This window comes from Phocoena phocoena, chromosome 18 (assembly GCF_963924675.1).
Source record: "Phocoena phocoena chromosome 18, mPhoPho1.1, whole genome shotgun sequence".
In the NCBI taxonomy this organism is placed as follows: Eukaryota; Metazoa; Chordata; class Mammalia; order Artiodactyla; family Phocoenidae; genus Phocoena; species Phocoena phocoena.
In genome coordinates this window covers 49,180,453-49,201,550 of record NC_089236.1, presented here as the reverse complement: position 1 = coordinate 49,201,550, position 21,098 = coordinate 49,180,453, and the positions used below count along the sequence as shown (strand labels likewise).

At 39.5% G+C, this 21,098-nt stretch overlaps 1 protein-coding gene across 2 annotated transcripts in view; it reads left to right on the top strand.

The window, feature by feature from the left end:
- The window catches only part of KLF12 (KLF transcription factor 12), a 439,279-nt gene that overhangs the window by 191,481 nt on the left and 226,700 nt on the right, over positions 1-21,098 (top strand). The window contains exon 3 of one of the 2 annotated variants that reach the window (XM_065895860.1): positions 8,553-8,642. In XM_065895860.1, the coding sequence (XP_065751932.1) occupies positions 8,553-8,642 (90 nt within the window). Of the gene's footprint in view, positions 1-8,552; positions 8,643-21,098 lie in introns of those variants that run through there. The other variant, XM_065895861.1, reaches the window with a different exon arrangement.

Sequence of the window (21,098 nt, the reverse complement as noted above, 5' to 3'; positions counted from 1 at the left end):
CTGTTCATGGGCTTCCCTGGTGGCGCAGTGGTTGAGAGTCCGCCTGCCGATGCAGGGGACACGGGTTCGTGCCCCGGACCGGGAAGATCCCACATGCCGCGGAGCGGCTGGGCCCGTGAGCCATGGCTGCTGAGCCTGCGCGTCCGGAGCCTGTGCTCCGCAACGGGAGAGGCCACAACAGTGAGAGGCCCGCGTACCGAAAAAAAAAAAAAAGCTGTTTATTCTTCCTGTGTACTCTCTTTCAAATAATTTTCCTCCTCTTTATTCCCACTGCCACTGTTTTGGGTCAGGCTCTCCCCAGCTCTCCCCTGAGTTGTTGCAGTAGCCTGTGAACTGGTGGCTCTTACCTCTGCATCAAATTCTATCTGTTTATAAGATATCTTCCAAAGCAAGCCCAGTGCTAGCTTTCTAAACACAAAGCTTAAACACATTATGCTTTTGCTTCATGCTGCCCCATCACCTGCTGTGTGATACCCAAACACATTTCTTTCCCATTTACCTCAAGTTTTCTTGGGATAGGGAATCTTTCTCTCTTATTCACTTGGGCCCCTAGCAACTAGCCCATTGCAGGCATTAAAGAAACATTTTTGCATGAATAAATGAATTACCATAACGTATAAGACCTTTTGCCCCCTAACACCAAGTTACTTATATGGTCTCATCTCCAGTTTCTCCTCCAATAAATCCTGTGTTCCAGCCACATGAAATCCTTTATTATTGTTCACAAACATGGAGAATTTCATTGCCCTACGATTTTGCTTATGCTCTTCTGGCCATCTGTTTCTCAACAATCAGTTATATCACCTGGGTCAGGTGAACCCAGGGAATGAACTGATTTTAGATTTATTTACATTTATTCTTTCATCAGCCCAACAAACATCTACTGAGCACATAGTATGTGTTAGACACAGTTATAAGTTTGGGGATAGGGACTTATGAACAAAAAGACAATGTCATGGCCCTCCTGGAACTTACATTCTAGTGTAATAACAGATAGAGACTTTGTCAGGTAGTGATGAATACAAGGGTGGAATCGAATATACAGAGGCCTGGAGGAGAGAGCATTTTTCACATGGTTGAGATGTACCCTGAGCAGAATGGTGGAAAACAGGGTTGGGTAACTGGTTAGAGGCACATTGGGTAAATAGTTAGAGGTACCCACTATAGGACAGGGTAAAGACTCCATAATGACCTTAACACCATCTCCCTTCAGTGTGTCTGTGATCAGCCTGCCCTTGCCTTGCTGCTCCCACTTCAGCCCTGGTTCCCAGCCTTTTGATATCACAGGAGCTTGAAGTACACTAGCCAGAGTGGCTTGGACACTTCTGGGCTCATCCAAACTTGGCAGCCAATGTCAGAGTACCGAGCAGTTGAGAATCTCTATCCCAGGTAGCAATGGAAAATAGGTGTTAGCCCCAGAGTTAGACTGCCGATCATTTTCATAACCTTGGGCAGATTACTTAATCTCTCTGAACCTGAACTTTCTTGTCTGAAATGGACATAGTAAAAAAGAAAAGAATGAAACTCTGTAAGTTTCCCCATTTTGTTCACTGATGTTTCCTAAATAGCGAGACAGTGCCTGGTACTCAGTAGGTATTTTTTGAATGAACGAGTGATATAACAAATGTAAAGCCCATGAAACAACACTTGGTACGTAAGTGTTTAGTAAATAGTAGTTACTGTTATTATCATTGTTCGAATGTGGTTATATATATATTGCTATTATAATTGTTGTATAATTATTTAAAAAATTTTGAGACCCTGTGGTCATATTGTGGTTGTATTGCAAGTGTCATTGTCCATGTGTGGGTCCTGTGTACTGCATTGGCCTTTCTGCCCAGCCTCCTGGTGCCTGGTTTTTGTGCCCATGTGTGTGCCTGGGCTTGGGCACATGGCTAGCTCTCTGATTCTTGTCTGCATCTGTTACCCAGTTCTGGCTTCTCCTGGGGCTAGGCGCTCAGAATTAGTTTCAGCTAGCCCTGCTCCCTTCAGAGAATCTTGTTTCTGGCTTCCTTTTCCAGGACTGAACTCACTTCTCTCTTTTCTTTCTCATCCTCTTTTTTTGGGGGGAGGTGGGAGCCATAATTGACATATACTGTTAATAGAGTCACCATGCTGTATATTACATCCCCATGACTTATTTATTTCATAAATGGAAATCTGTACCTTTTGACCACCTTCACTCACTACACACACACACCCCTGTGGCAATCACCAATCTATTCTCTGTATCTATGAGCTCTCTCTCTCTCTTTTTTTTTTGTTTTTGGTATTTTGTGTGTGTGTGTGTGTGTGTGTGTGTGTGTGTGCATTTAAGATCTTACGTCTAAGCGAGATGTGGTATTTGTCTTTCTTTGTCTGACTTATTTCATTTAGCATAATGCCCTCAGGGTCCATCCATTGTTGTTGCAGATGGCAAGACTTCCTTCATTTTTATGACTGAATAATTCCCTTATACTTTACCTGACATCCAGACCACTTGTTAGCCCATCCTGATACGGGTTCCTACACATTTGATCTCTCCCTGGGATGTTAACATCTGCGCGGCTGAGCTGAAGTTTTGTGCTCCCTCTCTAGGGTTTGGTTGGTGGTCAGTTGGCACGTCTCTTGCCATGATAATTGCCTGATTTTTTGACCTGGTTTCTGTTCTCCAGTCCTGGCTCTGCCCGTTATCTCCTGTAGTGCCTCATGGTTCATGAATGTGTCACGGATAGAATGAGATGACTGCCATAGCAGAGACCCGTCACTGCGTGTTTAAGGAGAAATTTGGCCCACTCGTGACCCCCAAGTGTGTGCAGCTCTTCAGAACATGAATGACAAACTAATTTTTATTACAATCTGTATTAATGCTGGGATGGAAGACTTATTTAGAAGCTCAGTTGACATTTCTAAAACTATTAGTGTAAACGATCCATTGTTGTGGTAATTTAGCATTTTACCAACATAGAAAGCAATGATTTTTTTTTTTTTTTTTTCCCTGCGGTACGCGGGCCTCTCACTGTTGTGCCCTTTCCCGTTGCGGAGCACAGACTCCGGACACGCAGGCTCAGCAGCCATGGCTCACGGGCCCAGCCGCTCCGCGGCATGTGGGATCTTCCCAGACCGGGGCACGAACCCGCGTCCCCTGCATCGGCAGGCGGACTCTCAACCACTGCGCCACCAGGGAAGCCCGAAAACAATGATTCCTGCTATCAGGAAAATATAAGTTGCTGCATTGCATGTGCAGTTTTTACCAATTCTTATGAAAGACACAGTTCCATGTTTCAATGTGAGGTGATTATGGAAGGGTTTTGTTTTTGAGACTGATGACAGATATTTCAGAATGATGTGTATATGGATCGTTGAAACCACTGAAGGGGATTTAAGTTGCAAGTCCCAGTAGGTCTATAGTTTGGATTCTAGTTCTCCCAGTAAAATATGATTATCAGTGTGATATCCACTCTCCCGTGCTGCAAAGCAAGGGAAGATGAAAGCCTGGGCCAGAATGGCAAAGTCAGCATTTCAACTGATGTTTCTTTTGTACCATCAGAGGTACTTTAATTACACATATGCCCTCTACAAAATTGACTTACCAGTGTGAGGGTATGTGAGTTTAGAAAAATATAATTTTACACTTAATCTAAGCACTTATAAATTGAATGTGAGGCCCGAATGTATCTCTTTTGAGTATAAAAGGTCGAAGATGAAGTTCCTGTATAATCCAAGTACTTGACACTATTGTGAAAATATCGAATGAGCCGTCTAGGATATGAATATTTTCAGAACACTGGGTAGCAGATGAGATTACCATAGATTTTTCTGGATGTTCAACTCAGGATGGGACTGACTTCCTAAATTAATTACGAGATGTTTCTAGGATAGGAATGTATAATCTTATCAAGCTAAGGAAATATGTTGAAAGATTGATTTAAAGAAAAAAAAAAAGTGAACCAGGGGCTTATTTGATCTCTTATTGTTATTCCCCAAACTGTTGATACTCACCCGTGACCAGAAGTTGCACATTCCTTTCGGTGACTAAATCAGTTCAGCCCTGAGAGGAGCCATCGACTGAGATTCCAGAGCTCCTCTGTTGGGGCCTTCAGTAAGGTGCTCATGTTTTTTTCCACGTCGATTTAGGGAGCGCACAGAGGAAGATGGAGAGAGAAGGAGAGGGAGGGGAAGGGAGAGAGGGATGTAGTGGTTGGGAGCTTAGCTTGGTTGGGCTCAGGCTCCTTTGGTTTGGAATCGAGCTTCACCACTTACTAATCGTGTGACCTTGGACAGTTTAACCTCCTTGTGTCTCAGATGCCTCATCTTCGGATAATAAAGCCTTGACCTCTTGGGTTGCTGTGAGGACTGAATGAGTACACGTCTCGTAGCACAGGGTCTAGTCCATAGTAAATATACAAATAGTAGGTGCTGTTATTACGTTTGTTAGCAAGATAATAATAAAATGGTAGTTGTGTTATGCTACCTATTGTTGCATAACAATAGATAATGGAAACTGTTGTCTGGGCATAATTCTAATCTCTTAGGTGTGTCGATCCTTATGAAGAGCAGGGATTCACTCATTCTTTTGCATTTCAGCACAAATTTGGGGGTAGTATAAAACACTTATGTTTTCTCTGAAGAAAGGACCTATTGGTTGAACCGGCATACAGGCTTGGAAAACAATTGTTATTTTTGTTGGTTTTTATTGTCGTTTTGGTAGAAGTGAGTCAAGAAAGGGGAGAGATTGACTTCTGTATGAAGTGGTTTTCAAGCAAAAGGCGAATTTCCTTATAATCTGATGCTTCTGCTTTTTCTGTAGGAAAAAGTACTCAGAGGATGATACTTTTAACCAGTTGGTATGCCTGCATTATAACCCGTTAAGAATCTTTTCCGAACATGCCTTAATCAACTTGATGCAGTGAATCCTGAATTGCTTCTCATATGTCCCTTTGATCACTGTTGAACATAACACGGGTAGGGGTGAGGGCAATTCATATTTTTCATTACCTGTAGCCAAACATGGAGATTCAAGATGGAAATATGTTTAAGTGAATATGTCCTGTATCTTGAGAAATCGGAACAAATCCCAGTAGATATTTTTGGCTTATGAAGGGAAGCTTTGTTGAAAACTTTGGTCTGTTGAATGTTGACTAGCTGGCTCTTTATTACCCCACCTGTGCAAAGTGGATGACGCACAGTCTGGAAGAGGGAGAGGAAAGAGACCTGCATTCTGGGAGTAGGAGGGCGGATTGTAGTAGTTGCCCTGGAAAGTCCCCCCTGTTCTATGATTTTATGAGAGAGGATTATTGAGCATCAGTCCTTTTCCTTCCTGCAGGTTCCATTCAAAATATTGTGAGATGCTAGGATTGATGACAGTTGTGTTTACATGTAGATGTATTTCTGATGTATTTGTGGGGAGGAAGGTGATCTCCGCATCTTACTCTTCTGCCATCTTGAAGGGCTCTTGACAGTTGTGTTTATACTGCTTTTGACTGGGAGAGCTACTATCAGCTGGACTGCTGTGTTGCCAAATCTTATTTGGGAAATAGGAGTATCCAGAGTACCGTTCTCATCCGGTGCACGTGTAATTGATCAACAGCCAGCTAATAAATCTGATGATAAATTTGGCTGTAATTGATACAGTTTACTCATATGAAGTAAGTAACATAGGTGTATAGATACGTGTACATGAATATAAACACATATACATAAATTATATAGGGTTGTATAATATCAAAATATTTGTTACAACATAGAGAGTACCATGTTACTAAAATTGATGACTAATCTTATTTACCTCTTGGAAATCAATTGAGCTATTGGATTCCCCAGCAAATGCGTTTTGATCAAGATCACGACAAGATATGTTTGACAGCAATTTCAAATTATTAGAGTTTATTACATATTTAAAGTCTGAAGTCAGTTGAGATTGTATGTATCTGATTTTTAGCATAGAGAGATAAATCTATCGATATTTTGTTCCAAGGACTATGTCCTCAATGCTGTATAATTACCATGGGCTCCGTAAAAACCACACACCTTCTTGGATGGTCTGGAATATGGTGTGATGCTCGGCCCTTCTCTTTAGGCTAAACAAGGTCAGAATCAGGAATGCAGAGATTAATATGCTTCATGTATATACAGTATAACTTTCAGGCATATGTACTGATCGAATCTGCACTAGTTGCAAGAGTTTAATAATTAAGGATTGGGTTCCTTAGCTGTGAACATTGTTATTTATGGTGTTTATTATGGGTGTGCTACGCTGATCCTGGAAAAATCAGGGAAAGAGAAATATTTGCCGGGCAAACTTCATTTCTTAAAAAAATGCTTGAAAATGTGTTTAATTATTTCACTTTTACATGAAACTGAAGTGTAACCCTGTCTTTAACGATCTAGAATTATTCCAGTACAGCAACAGCAAAAATTATAACGAAAACAGTGATATTTAAATGTACTAAATTGCATGTGGACCCAGTCAGCTTTTTATGATTTATCCGTTTTTAACTTCAAAGACTCTGGTTAGCTTGCTTTTTTTTTTTTTTTAAATGAATAGGTTGATCACAGCCAGCGAGGAAAACGGCTGAAGTCTATCAGCTGTAAATTGGTACAAAGCACTAAAAGGGACATTAGCCTCTAATCAGATTCTAACAGTTCATTAAACCTGCCTTTCCAGAATCGCTCTTTGTCTTTTCCCCTCCTTTGCAAGGCATCTTCTTCCCTTTCCATCTGGGCAAGACCTCCTCCGGGGTAGGAAGCAGTATCAACTCATCCTTCATTGTCTACCAACCAAACAGCCTACGGGAGGCTTTGTTAGGGTGGATTCCATGCTGCTGTGAAAGGCCGGGCAGTTGAGGGCTGCTGGCAGCAGGAAGGCTTTCCTGAGGTTGGGAGGTAGCAAACCAAGCTGGCTGCTTCCAAGCATGGAAGCAAGTGACACATTGGGATTTGAGGTCCATGCCTGATATGTAAACAACCCACCAGCCTCCGTGAAAGGATTTTAAGCTTGGAACAAATGCACTGAGCTCACCAGTAATGCCATAGTTCCTTCTGTTCTAAGCTATTAGGATGCAAAAATCCCCCCAAAATATGGACAAGTCAAAAGCAAACATGTAAAAACAATGATGTATCCTGCCAGCTTTAATAATATTGTACATTTCTAGGAGAGGAACATGACAGTAATTTTTCTTCTTTTTATTACCTAACAGACTAGGTAGCATGGGATTTCTAAATGCTCATTAGTTAGCTCTAGAGTAAATTTGCTTTTTCTTCTTGCCGTTGATTTCTCTGAGCAAATATTTGTGATAAGAAGCCCCATACATTTTATTTCTCAGAGTATTTTTCTTAAACAAAAAGGAGAGTCAAGAAATGGGAGAAATAATTAGAGCTTCACGATACTGCACTCTGTTGGTATTATTTGGTAATAAAAACGTTTAATTTATGATGTGTTGAAGTGAGAGTTGTTTTTATTTAACTGTCTGTTGGGGAGAAAAGCAACTCCATGAATGGCGAAAACCTGAAGGTTTAGAAGTGATATTTAACCTTTGTCACCATGTAGGCAAAACATTTAGAAATGTCTCTTTCTTTTAATAAGACCACCTTAGTGTCATGTGGTTACATTCTGTAACAGCAAAGACACTAGTCTAAAAACTCAGTCAAACTTAGTCATTTTAATTTCTTGGTTTAGTCAGTGTTTGAGGGTTAAAGTTGGCATTCTCAACATCTTTTAAAGCAGGAGCCTGATTTTGGCCTGCAGCAAGCACTGATGTGTGGCTTTCTGACTCCCTTCCTAGGTTGTTGACTTCAGAAAATCCCCGAAGCTGTGGAAATTAGTCAAAAAATAACCCTGATTTAATCTTTTTATAGATGTTTGAAATTCTATGGCACCACAATAGAAGTAAGGTTTTCCCTTCAAGAGGTGTTAAATGGAGGCAAACATATACCGGAACAGAAACCAAATTGTCGTTTATTCTTTGATTATGACTTCAGCTTAAGAATTCACTCTTAATCCAAGATTTATGTTAGTTGTTTTTAAAGCAGATGTTTGCCGTTGAAAGGTAGAAATTTTCATTTGATCAGATATACCATGATACCGGAATTCACTCTCCAGCATTACAGTATCTTGTATTTAAAGTTATTTCCACTTTGACAGTACTATGAGAGTATATAAATTATTTTGATCTGTCTTTTCCTTTATGGATTTCTGTATACAGTACAACCTCCAGAGCTAAGGAAGAAAGAAACTTGCCTGGTATTTCCTTCCACGATTGCAAGTGTGATGAGTTATTCCGGCCCCGTATAAATTAACGTAAGGTTGCCTTACTCCAGTTTATTACCGTCTGACCTCCAACCCAGGGGTCATAGAATCAGACTGATTAATTCAAGTTCTTGGTCATTATTTCAAATGAAAGTTCAGCATGGGGGGATAATTGGCTATGCTGATGTTCTCCTTTAATTATACTATATTGTTAAAAAATTAGGTTAGCAGTACTAAATGTACTACAATGAAGGCAGACTCTACTAGCTCTCCTCTTCTGAACGCTTTGTAGCTGAATTTCCCTCTCTCTCTTTTTTATTCTCAGAATATCAACACCCTTGAGAACAGAATGTTAATGCTTGATGGGATGCCGGCAGTCAGAGTCAAAACAGAGCTTTTGGAATCTGAACAAGGGGTAAGCAGAAGTTTCCGACGATGCCCCACCCCCTTCTCTTTAAGAGAGTGGCAGTGTTTAGTGTTCTAAGGTTTGCAGAACACTTCTGATTTTTCACTTGCTTCAGCTTTTCTCTCTTGAGTAAAAATCATCTGAGACCATGGTTGATTCTCACCCATTTGCAACCTCAAATATTACTAACTTAGAAAAGATAAGTTCTTGAATTTAGGAAGGCATAGTGACCATACGGCTTTATTTAAATTGGTGACTGTTTTGGAAAACGAATTCAAATCCAACTCGCAGAAGAAGTATTAAAAAAATAAGATGGGGCTCTAACCTCAATGTCAAGATAGTTTGGTTCTTGCTAAGTTAGGAAATTACAGAGTACGGTTATGGGAATGTTACTGTTTTTGGATGGATTTCTCTTTTGACATTTGTTTTTACCCTTTTTTATAGTTGATAGTGAGTTTGAAAAGCACATAAAAGCAAAAGAAAGCTTATCGAGCAATAATGTAGCCAAATTGACAGTTTACGGCTACTGAAAGTGTAAGGACTTAAGAACACAGCTAGATTTTTTAAAACGATGTGGGTGATTTTATAATTGTTAACATCTATAGCTTCACTAGTAAAAATCATAATCACCGCGATGTGATTCCTTGCAGCATTGGCTGACCACCTTTTGTATTTAAGGGAGAAAGCACTGCCTACCTGTCTTACTAAAACAGCATCACAGAGGCAAGTACACGTGACCGCAAAAAGGACATCAATTAAATACATATTTAATCTTAGTCTTATCTGTGTATCCCTTATTCAAAACAACCAAAACAGAACATTAGCAGCGTTTTGTAATTGAGCAATCAAATTTAAGTGTTAATAAACTCTCACTCTTACAACAATCAGTACGCATGAGTTCCTCTGGGACCCCATTCAAGAGGTTAGGATACTGATGTACCAAGATTATTTTGTAGTGAGGACACTCGAGGGCAGGGATCTCGATGGTTGCATTTAGAGGGTTCTCCAGTAACGTCCCCGTTCCTGAGCACTATGTGGCAGGGTGTATGGCATCTCATGATATATTTCTCTTCCGTGTAAGTCAGTGTCTGAAACAGACCCCATCACGTAGAGCATATCATTTCATCTTTATGTTCAGCGTAGACTGTGGTAGCTCTGAAATGCACATTGTGGAGAACATAACCCCACAGTCTGCGTGACGTAATGAGTGAGTCACAGAGATCCAACCCCAAACTTAGGCAGTAGAGCATCACGAAAGAAAAGACTATGTGTTGGTTATTAATAATTGCTTGTTCATTGTAGACAAACCTTCAGAAAAAAAATCATGTGTTCACCTGGATTTTCTAGCCTGACACTCATCAAGTTAAACTCTATATCCTCCAAACGAAGTAGTTCTTTACCTTTGTTTTTTTAACCAAACCACAGAAGGATGTTTTTTATTTCTTAGGAGTTCTGTTTTCTTAATCTAAATGCATTAGCATCAGTTTAATAAAATAAATTCCTACATACCCCGTGTTGAAGTTTAACAAAACATACAGACTGTAACATCTTATTTGGAGAAGGCAGCCTGATGGAAAAGTGAAAACGGGATATTTCACAATGTTGCTTTTATTTCACGGTATGTTCTTCAACTTAAATAACAGTAAATCTGTTCAAGTCATACATGTTGGAGGGAGGCAAAAAAGTACAGAAAACCAGTCAGAATATGTTACCTGGGCTCTTAGGCAAAGCCAGGAATAGTGCATTGTTGTCACCAGACCTGGGAGTCTGTAAGAACATCTAGGTACTTCTCTCTCCTTTACTATCATTTTTCAGTTTTAAGGTAAGGTTTGCATGAAAGGTTTAAGTATACAAAAAACAAAAGCCAATATTCTCAGGGGTTTTACAGTGTGAATAAGAAACTCATGTCACGTTATTTATGGAAAGTATTTTTCTGTCCTCAAATAGGGACAGGAAAAATTGTAGGTTCTAGGTTTTACTTAATGCCTGTTCATTAAAATCCATTTTCTTCTTTGTGAAAGGAGATGACGTTGGTACTTTAACCCTAATTTAGAATGTGTGTGTTGGAGGGGAATAGAAGCTTCATTTATTCTTTTCCTTAGTCTCGTATATACTTTTCTTAAGTTAATGACACGCAAACTTTTGTTCTCTTTTACAGCAAAGCTTTAAGAGAAGCAGACCACAGTGTTGAATGAAATGTATTATGATTTAACTATCTATAGAATACAATTAATTTGTACGTAGTCATTTGTAATGCTTTAAATCAACTCTTCTTTAAACAGCTGAAATCTTGAATTTTAGTGAACTTTATTTTTGGTCCCTTTACTGGAGTTTTTTATTGGGGGTGATGGGATGGGTGATAATACTGTGTAATTTCAGAATCTCAGAACTACTTTTAGATAAGGAGTGCTAAAATTCTGAAGATTTCTTGATTTCCGTCTTACAGAACTCTTTCCTCATTGAGTATTAAAGGCTGTTTGAAGTTTGATTCTTCATAAGAAAATGTGAACATACTGGTGACATTAAAATCATCACATGTGTGATTATGGGCTTTTGAAAAAGATGAGACGTTAGTTACAGTGAACAAAACGTTATAGAAATGTATCTGTGCATCACAACAATGAATGGGAAAGCCTGAAGCTTGTGCATTAGCGGGATTCCGTAATCACTGTGGAAACCTAGTTCTGAGACTCCTCCATCAGCATTGAGGGGAAAAAGAGTTAGTCTGCCTTCCAGGCTACAGGCAAGTATTGTAAAGATCTGCTACTTTACATGGACCTCCTGTCTCAGGGCACCATGAAGGCATCTGCTCCTTCCCTCTTTCTTGTCATAAATAGTCCCTTAGGTCTTCGGCTGTCAGCTGGTCTCTGCATGTGCCCCCTCCTCTCCAAGGAATCCAGGACTGGATGAGCACATTTCAGAGCTTAAAGAAAGACTGTGGAACAGGCCGAGGCTGGCCACTCTGCTTTCTCTTCTCTGAAAAGTCCTGGCTGCCTTGCCTCTTCCTCTAAATAGTTCTGTGGCGTGTGTGTACGTGGTCCCATCTCTTTAATCAGATTCTAAGCTCTCAGAGGGCAAGAACTATTCCTTGTGTTTTTCTCGTAGTTCCTGGCACATGGTAAGTGCTCAGAAAATACGTGCTCTATTAAACTTGTCCAGGCACTGTAACTGGCACGGTGCAAAATATGAAACTAGTCAATAGCTACTTATAAACCTGCTCTGTCTACCTCTGTCTCATAGGGTTGTTGTGAACATAAAAATAAGAATCGGAAATATTGGAAATAATAGGTTCCCTTTGGTGGCAGTCTTCATCTTGTAGCCATGTGAACTGGATGGATAAGAGTGGCTAATTCAGACCGTCTCTGGGTGCCTTACTTCTCTTTGGAACCCTTAGTTTTGTGGTATTGAAGTCGATCATTATTGCAGTCTCCTGAAATGTGACTTAAGTTTTCTTCAGCCTTCTTGGTAATACAGCACATGCTGCTACGTGGTCCATGGCAAGGTCATGTGCTCTTGTGATATACTTCAGGGGCACAGCGTGGAGTGGTGGAGTGACTTTGTCTGTGACCTTTGGTGCTCGTGTCCTGCTGTTATAAGAGCTTCTCAAGTGTGCTCTCAGCCTTGGGATGTTCTAAGGTGTTATTAAGCCCAGGACTAAAGCAGGAAGAGGAATGCTAGAATTTGTAAACCCAGAGATAAGACGGTGTGCAGAGAACAGGCACCACTTCAAAGACATGAAACGTGATTTTATTCCTGGCCCTGCAGCTCCCTAGCTGGAACGGCATTGGGAAGGAACTGCCCATCTCCAGCCCTCTGTGTCTTCATCTGTGCAGTGGGGATGTTAGAGGCGAGACCTTCCAAATTCAGTCTGACGGTCTTTGATTCTGGTCACAGGCATGGAGTGAGAGAAGGCATTTCCAGTGTTGAGTCTAAGAGTGATACTGCAATGAAATTGCCTGTGTGTGGAAGTAGAAATGCACAGACTTTAAAGTGAGACAGACCTGAGTTAAGATGCTTCCTCAGCCGTCTCTGTCCACTTGTTCCTCCTCACCTGGGAAGTGGAGCGAACCATCTAGCCTCACAAGGGCCTGACTGCATGTGGTGGGTGCTCAAGAAATGTCCTCCTTTTTAGGAAAAATAGGATTATAAAGGGCCCCATTGCTTCACTTTCCGTTGCTGCAGTTCTCATAGGTACTTAGTAGAGGTTCCAACATCTGCATTAATTTATAATCCTAAGAGAGGACTTCAGGTAAATCTTAAATCTTAAGCTTTGTTTTTTTTATTTTAGTTTTTATTTAAGCCTATCTGGAGGAATGTTGCAAATTCTACTTAGATTTTATCATGTAAAAAAATAGAATGGTGGGGCTTTCCTGGTGGTGCAGTGGTTGAGAGTCCACCTGCCGATGCAGGGGACACGGGTTCGTGCCCCGGTCCGGGAAGATCCCACATGCCGCGGAGCGGCTGGGCCCGTGAGCCATGGCCGCTGAGCCTGCGCGTCTGGAGCCTGTGCTCCGCAGTGGGAGAGGCCATAGCAGTGAGAGGCCCGTGTACCGCAAAAAAAAAAAAAAAAAAATAGAATGATGAAGCCAGAAATCAGTTATTATTTTAACACGGAAGTGATACCGCTTGGTGTGAAAATGCTATTTGGCCATAATTTTTAAAAAAAGAGTCTGAGTTCGCATACTTTAAAGACTTGTTGGTATATTTCCAGATGAAATAATTCGATGTCTGGGATTTGCTGCAAAATAAAAGGGGAGGGTGGAATGGATGGGGATAGAGATGCAGTAAGATTGGTCATGGTTCCATCATTACTGAAGCTGGGTGATGGATGCAAGGGGGCTTGTTTAACTCTTCTGCCTAATCTTATATATGTTTGAAATTCTTAAAAGTAAAATGTTTAAAAAAGCTCTCTCAATAAAAATATGAAAAATACGTAGGTGTCAGAGGGAGACGGGAAAGAATCATTCCTCACTCAGTCACCCTCGCTCTTCGTGTTCTAAGGCCTGAGGGGTCTGCCACAGAGATGGAGCGGACCTGAGTCCCTCCTCCAACCACAAGGGTGTTGGAGCCCTTGGTTTCTCCTCCTCTCTCTCCTCTTGTAGAGGCAGGTGCCGTCCTGGTCCGCGGGCTTGTAGGCACAGGGAGGTGGCAGTAGCGTGGCTGAGAGAGAGAAGGAGATGGGATGTTCTGCCCATTTTAAGTGTTCCGAGCAGTTGGTAATTGGGTGATAAAAGACCCCTCTGTGTTACACTGTGGGAGACAGCCTAAGGTCGCTTTACCACAGCCCGGGGAGCTGGGGAGGTGACAGGAATGGCAGCGGATAGGTATGGTTCCATGGCTTCCTTGCAGAAAATATCAGCCCTGGTCGGACCAGAGATCTCTGAGCGCTCTAATTTTAGAGGTAGGACAAAAGAGAATAATGGTTCTTTCCCCTGGAGGCTTGCAGTGCTTTTGCAAACCGTTCAGTAGGACATTCATAGCAAGATGTTGAAGACATTTCTGTATCAAGGAGAAGTAGTGCCGTTAAGGCGACTATATTGTCACGTCCTTAAGAGCAGAGCTAATGCTTTTTGTTTCTCGTTATTCCTCATCCTCCCAGCGCAGAGAGCTGATGCTTAGGCAGAGCTCAACAAAGAGCGATCAATTCAGATGCTCTTTATTGTAAGTGGGAGCCAGTGTCAATGGCAGAATTGAGATTTCGAGACAGGTGCCATTTTGGAAAAGCCGCCAATCCTTAGGTTTGATAAACAAAGAGAAACAGGTGCAAGTGTTGTAGCTGAACCTACATGTGTGCTATGCAGTGCTGATTGGAGACAGGCAGTTACATTAAAATTCAGTGGCTTTAGAGAAAAAAACTCCACAACACGTCTAACTTCTTTTTCCTCAGTAAACCACTATGTTTAACTTAACATAGAAGATTTAATATACATTAGTGTGTCAAGGCTTAGTAAGACAGTGTTACTTTAGTGACTATCAGAAGAGCACGAGAAGGCATTATAAAAATGCCACTTGCGTTTGCCTTCCACAGTGCCTCATTATTACCCCCTCTACCTTGGGAACAGGGGCCAGCATAGCTAGTAAATCGGTAGGATTATCTGAGACATACGATGTTGCTTTTCACTTAATATTCGCTGATGAGCCACTACTTGAGATCTTTTGATCCGTAGTCCAGTCTTTGCATGTCACTACCTGGCTTCAAAGAAAAGCATACGCAGAAGCGATGTTATTGCTAATACAAGAAGACCATTATTTTTTTTAAAAGCAGGAAAAAATATCTGCACTTGCAAAACTCATATTTTAGGGAAGAGCTGTCCTCCTCTGTAGAAGCAGAGTTGGACTGATTTTAATAATGTCAGAATGGCCAGTAAATGTATTAATAGAAAGAATTGAAAATCAATGAGCTGTGATAGTAATTACAGATGGTACCCAAGGGAAATACAGCAGGCAGCCAGACCCTTTCCCTCGGGGCCTGCCCTGGGCAAAGCTATGAAGCTGATAATTCTGCCCCCTTTCTTTCCCATTAGCAATGTACTTTCTCCTTCAACTTTATTCCCTTCCGCCTGCCATCCAGACACCCGTGACCCTCTGTGCAGTGTTAGTTCTTGGTATCCACAGATGACCGGTTCTAACTGCAGTCGTATTAATTGAGGAGAATGTGAAATGCTATTCTTTCCAAGCATTATTTGCATTTGCACAGGGTCAGTGCTTTGTAAAAAGGAACATTTTTTAAAAGAAATTTCATGCTCTGAGTAATTTTGATTTGGGAGAAATTAACCTTTCCAAAATATTTCAGCTTATGAATGATCGTGTTCTCCTTCATGTACCAGTCTTTGTAGTAGAATCAGGAAAAAAAAATCTGGAGCATGAGGTGTATATTGCTCTATGTCTAGGTGTGTTTTCTTATACTAATATTTATATGCTGATTCATAGTCTATAAAGTGCCTCACAAAAATATCTTATGTAGCCCTTGGAGGACTTTCTGCTCCTGACTGTTAGGGATTAACTGCTGTGCGTATCAACCTCCCACCATAAACACTAGAAAACCAGACAAAATACATGAAATGTTTTTCACGTATTGGACAATAGGCAGTTAAGGACTGTGATCCTTGGGACGTGGGACGAGAAAGGGGGTGATGCTACTATTGCCTCATCCTCCTGCCTAGAGGCAAACAGGGAGGGCGGACCCAGAGAGGGTCTAACAGTCACACCGAGCTAGGCGGGCAGGGCTTGGAATTTGGAGAGGTCAAAGCAATTAATTTTTAAAGAGAACAATAACGGAGAGGATGGGGTTGTACAAAGAGAGGGCTCTGAGGCTCTTCAAACTGGTCCCTTTAAGGGTTTTGCTAAGTAATGATCTGCCTATGTGAGGAGGAAGGCAAGGAAAGAACAAGGACGGCAACGGTTGGAGTGATTCTTGGATTTCACATAAAATTCACAAAAACCATATGGGAGAGACCTCTTCATACATGGGCATTTGGTAGAGGTCTCAGAAGGGCCACAGCTTAGTAATAGAGCTGAATTAGTTCCATAATAGTCTGGTCTGGACCTTTCCATGACAGAAAGGATCAGACTGATCTGCAGGTTACTTAGTTGTGCCAGAACAAAATCCAACAGTCTCAAAGGAAGACAGATCTAGCCTTCAATAATGTAAAAGTAACAGTGTTGTGGCATTTAATCAAAATTGATCATATAGAAAAAAGATTTAAAAACTGAACAGAGTCTCAGTGACCTATGGAACAATCCCAAGTTGTCTAATATATGTACAATTGGACTCGCAGGAGGAGGGGAGGCCAGAAAAAATATTTGAACAAAGAAATGGCTGGACATGATCCAAACGTGATGAAAACTATAAACCCACAAATCCAAGTTCAGCCCCAAGCAAAAGAAATCACGCCAAAGCATATAATAATCAAATTGCTGAAAACAGGTAGTGAAGAGTAGTCTTAACAGCAGCCAGGAGAGAAGGAGGAAATATACCTGCCATACAGTGGAACAAAAATCAGACTACTTATCAGACACCATTCAGGGCAGAAAGAACTTCCTTAGGTAGCGGTAAAAGGACACTAGGTAGGAATTTGGATCAACACAAGGAAATGAAGAGCACTCAAAATGGCAAATACCTAGGCAAATATAAAGATTAAAAGAAATTTTGGAAGAAAAATTGCTCAAAGCAAACATAATAACAATACATTATAACATATATTGAAGGAAAATGAGTAACAACAGTAGCACAGAAATGGGAGGATGGAAGGAAGGATACTGTTGTGTGTGTGAAGAGTTGTGGTATCATTTGAAGGTAGTCTGTGTTAAGTTAAAGGTGTAACGCTGTAAATCCTAGAGCAACCCCCCTACACACACACACACACACACACACACACACACGAAAACAACCAGATAGTAGCTAATAAATCAATGGTAGAGATGAATTGGAAACATTTGAAAAGGTACTCAACTGTATTTAAAAGAGAGCAAGAAAAGAGGAAAAATGAACAAAGAACAGATAGGAGAAACAGAAAACAAATAGCAGGGTAGTGCATTTAAACACAACACCTTGATTATTGTGTGAAATGCACATGGTTTAAGCACTTCATCTAAAAGACAGATTGTCAGATTGGAAATAAAAGTAAGACCCGACTACATGCTATCTACAGGAAACTCCCTTTAAAAATACAGATAGGTTAAAAGTAAAAAGAATCAAGAGTAGTCAGAATTATGAAACAGAAAATGGAATGGTGGTTGTTAGGTGTTAGGTGGAGGTGGACATGGGGAGTAGCTTGCTGAGGAGAGAGTTTCCGTTTTGTGAGATGAAAAAACTGTAGGGCTGTGTTACAACAACAGTGTGAATGCAGCTGACACTACAGAACTGCACAGATAAGAATGGTTAAGAGGGTAAATTTTATAGTATGTATTCATTACCACAATGAAAAACAAAATTTAAACTCCAGGGAGCTGATGTTTACAATTGTCCAAGGGACAGTTTAGTATGGATTACTAAACTGAATGGCTGAAGGAGAATTTCAGCAGAAATAGCTTCAGGTAGTTCAAATGGGAAGTGACTTTTTAAAAAATCTGTTTGTTATGGCAGCAACTATGTGTGAGTAATGGCCCTATTTTTACTTAAAACGGCCACTTCTTCAATGAATGTTGGCTTTGACAACACCCTTCTTCTGACTCTGGGGGAAGAAGTTTTATGTGAAAAGTGAGGTTACAGTTGAGGAACCAGGCAGGGGTTGTTAGGAGTGCCAAGCCTCTGAGCAGCTGAACATTTAAGTATAGCTTGTATTCAGCCCTCCGTATCTGGCGTTCCTCCATATCTGTGTTCCGCATCCGCAGATTCAAGCAAGGTGGATCATGTAGTATTTACTGTTGAAAACAGTTGACGCGGAAGAGGACTCATGCTGTTCCAGAGTCAGCTGTGTCTGTGTTTAGTCATCCCAGTCCTGTAGATTGCGGGTCCTGTCGATCATCCAGATCAGAAACGTAATTCTTATGTCTGGTAACATTTTTATCATTGAAAAATTCAAATATATAAAAAACCCATCGAGAAAAAAAATAAAAGGCATGATCACACTACCTTGAAATAAAAGCTGTTAATAGCTTAGAATTTTTTTCTTCCAGGAAATTAATAATTCTGTAATAGACATTCTTTTAAACAAACAAAAAGTAAAAGGATAGGAAAAGATGCATCATGTATACACCAAATAATTACAAAAAAACAAAACTGCAGTGCCTGTATTATTATTAGAGAAAATAGACTTAGGGACAAAGGGAACCAGAGATAAAATAAAACATCTCATAATATAAGAGAGTCAATTCATTGAGAGTCAATTCAACAATCCAAGTTGCTTTTTTACCTTAGTAAACCCTCGAGTCAATATAATATTAGCCCTATTAGTCATTAAAATTGCAGAGATATTGTACATCCAAGGTCATATCACCAGTAAGTAACAGGCATGTAACTGGAGTTCATGTATTCTGAATCAGAATCTTTTCATATTGCAAGCTGTCCTTGACAGTATTATAACTAGTCATCACATTGGAAATGATCTGATTTCAAATAATTTCCACTACAATATTAATGTTTAAGAAAAATTTTAGATCTTATGAAAAGTTTTAATTCACTACTCCAATAAATGCAGATTTACCAACAGAGGTTCAATGCCCAGTGCACACAGTAGCATGAAATAAATATGAACTCTTGGAATCTCTCTTTTACCTTAATTGCATAGGATTAAAAAATATTTCACTACTTAGTGTATGTTCGTTTTAATATAAAATAATGTTTTCAAAAATTTAACAGTAAGTAAAAATGTGCAAAAAATACTCCCTGCTCATCACATTGGCAAAATTTTATTTCACTGTGTGTCTATCAATTTTAGAAATCAACAAATTGAGCAGAGCTGACAGCACACATTAGATGCACCTTCTAGAAAACTCTGTCTCTCTGTCATAGTATTTTGAGAACCCAGAATTTCATAAATATGTAACATCAGAATGTCAACAGTTGTTTTTTTTTCATTGCTTTACAAATTATGTCAGAGTCATCACTGAGGAAAATATATACTTTGCCACCAAGGCACATCCGACCTGGTGATAATTTTGATCAATTTAACGTCTTGCTGAATGGTCGTGTCCGTGGCCTGTGGAAAAATGAATTTGTCTCTAATCTGCTGGTCAGTCCTTTTTCTTCTCTTAAGGGCATGTTGTCCAAAGATTTTCTTAACGAAGAAATATGTACTTCTCGTCAGTCATAAATGAGCTGTGAAGTTCAGATGACTCATAGTCTCCATGACCAATTCTATTTCCAATTTTAATTTCACTGTTATGCTCTTGTCATGACTAATTATATCTTTTTCAATAAAGCCATGCAAATAATGATTGAGTTTATTTAGTCTTAAAGCCTATATCCGCTAAACAAGACAATCTTATTGTTCTTTACAATTAAGATAAAGAATGTGCTGTTCTTAGGTTTGTTTTTTAAAGACCTCAGTTATATACTTTTTTTACCTTCAGATTGAAAGAAATTAATACAACTGTGGGTTTAAAATCTGCAACCTCCCTTGGCTAAGTCAGTTATAACAAGGTAGTAGAATAAGTCTCTTGGGTCACTTCAAGTGATAAATTTCATATAAAGATGAGTATTCAAACCGTTTACAGAGGAATCATCAATACATTACTCTATTTACTGAAAAAAATAAAGAGGCAAAGTGTTTGAGGTGAAGTATTTTCTATGAACAATGCAGTGGTTACTGGCACCTTTTAGGGACCTGACAGTCTGGACATTATTTTCCCACCCATATGTATGACCTTCTCAGGTATAAGATTATATATTTTTTTCCCCCAGTGAATATTGTACTTACTAAAAATTTATATATCTTGCTGAAAATTTCTTCAGTCTTTACCATCAACTATTATGCAAAGGAACGTAATTTTCATACCCATCTTCATTATTAATATGGTAAATAAATACCCATGATATGACAAAACCCTTAATGTCTATTGTTTTATCAAGTCATAAAATAGATGTAGAGACAGTTATCTCTTTCCATTCACCTTGCGTGACTGTATACCCTCAATTTGCTCTCATTTCCCTGCCACCAAATTTTATTTGCCACAGTGACTTCTGATTTCCACGTTGACATTCCATAAATATGTAAAAGTGGAGATTTTGCCTTTGTCCTCTTTGGATTATTGTTCTTGGGGTATATTCACATTTCTGTGCAGTGTTTTTGAATGACTGAAATGTTTCTGAGAAGGATGTGAAACATTTTCCTATATTTAAATTTAGGTGTAATAAAGGGTATAGAGTTCAGCTAGGTTAATGAAATTATTTTATATACATAATGCTTAGCATAGTACACTATGTATTAAGTAATCAATAAAAAGCAACTGCTCTTGGAATTGTTAAGTCTGAATTTCTCCTTAATTTCATTATGTAAAGTACATTGCATATGTAAATTAAAATATATGTTCATTTATTCACATGGATTTTGGTGACGCTCCAAAGTCACACTGTTTCATATGAAACCGTTATCAATTAAAAAATGGAACTGTCAATTTATGTTTACACAAGAGAAATAATATATATTGTGTTATTAATACCTGCCTTTATGCGTAATTCACATTTAAAAATAAATCTTTAGTTCTGTATTCTTGAATTTTACTCTGAAATGCTGTATCTTATTGTATGCAGCTAACTTTCCTTAAGCATAAAGAACAAGAAACAATTGTCACTGTAGAAAGCACTTGAAATTTTATTCAGAAACATTGTGTGGCCATGATAGCTAAAGGAGTAGTGGTTTAAAAATAACTTTCTATTTTGTAAAACAAAACTAACTCTTTTCTAGTGAATATTTATAAAGTATTTTATTTCAAACTCCTGTTTCCACAAAGACTAAGTTATATTGCCACCATTCAAAATCTCCATTGTCTTGGAAAATGTTTCTTCTACAGAAGTATAGGAGA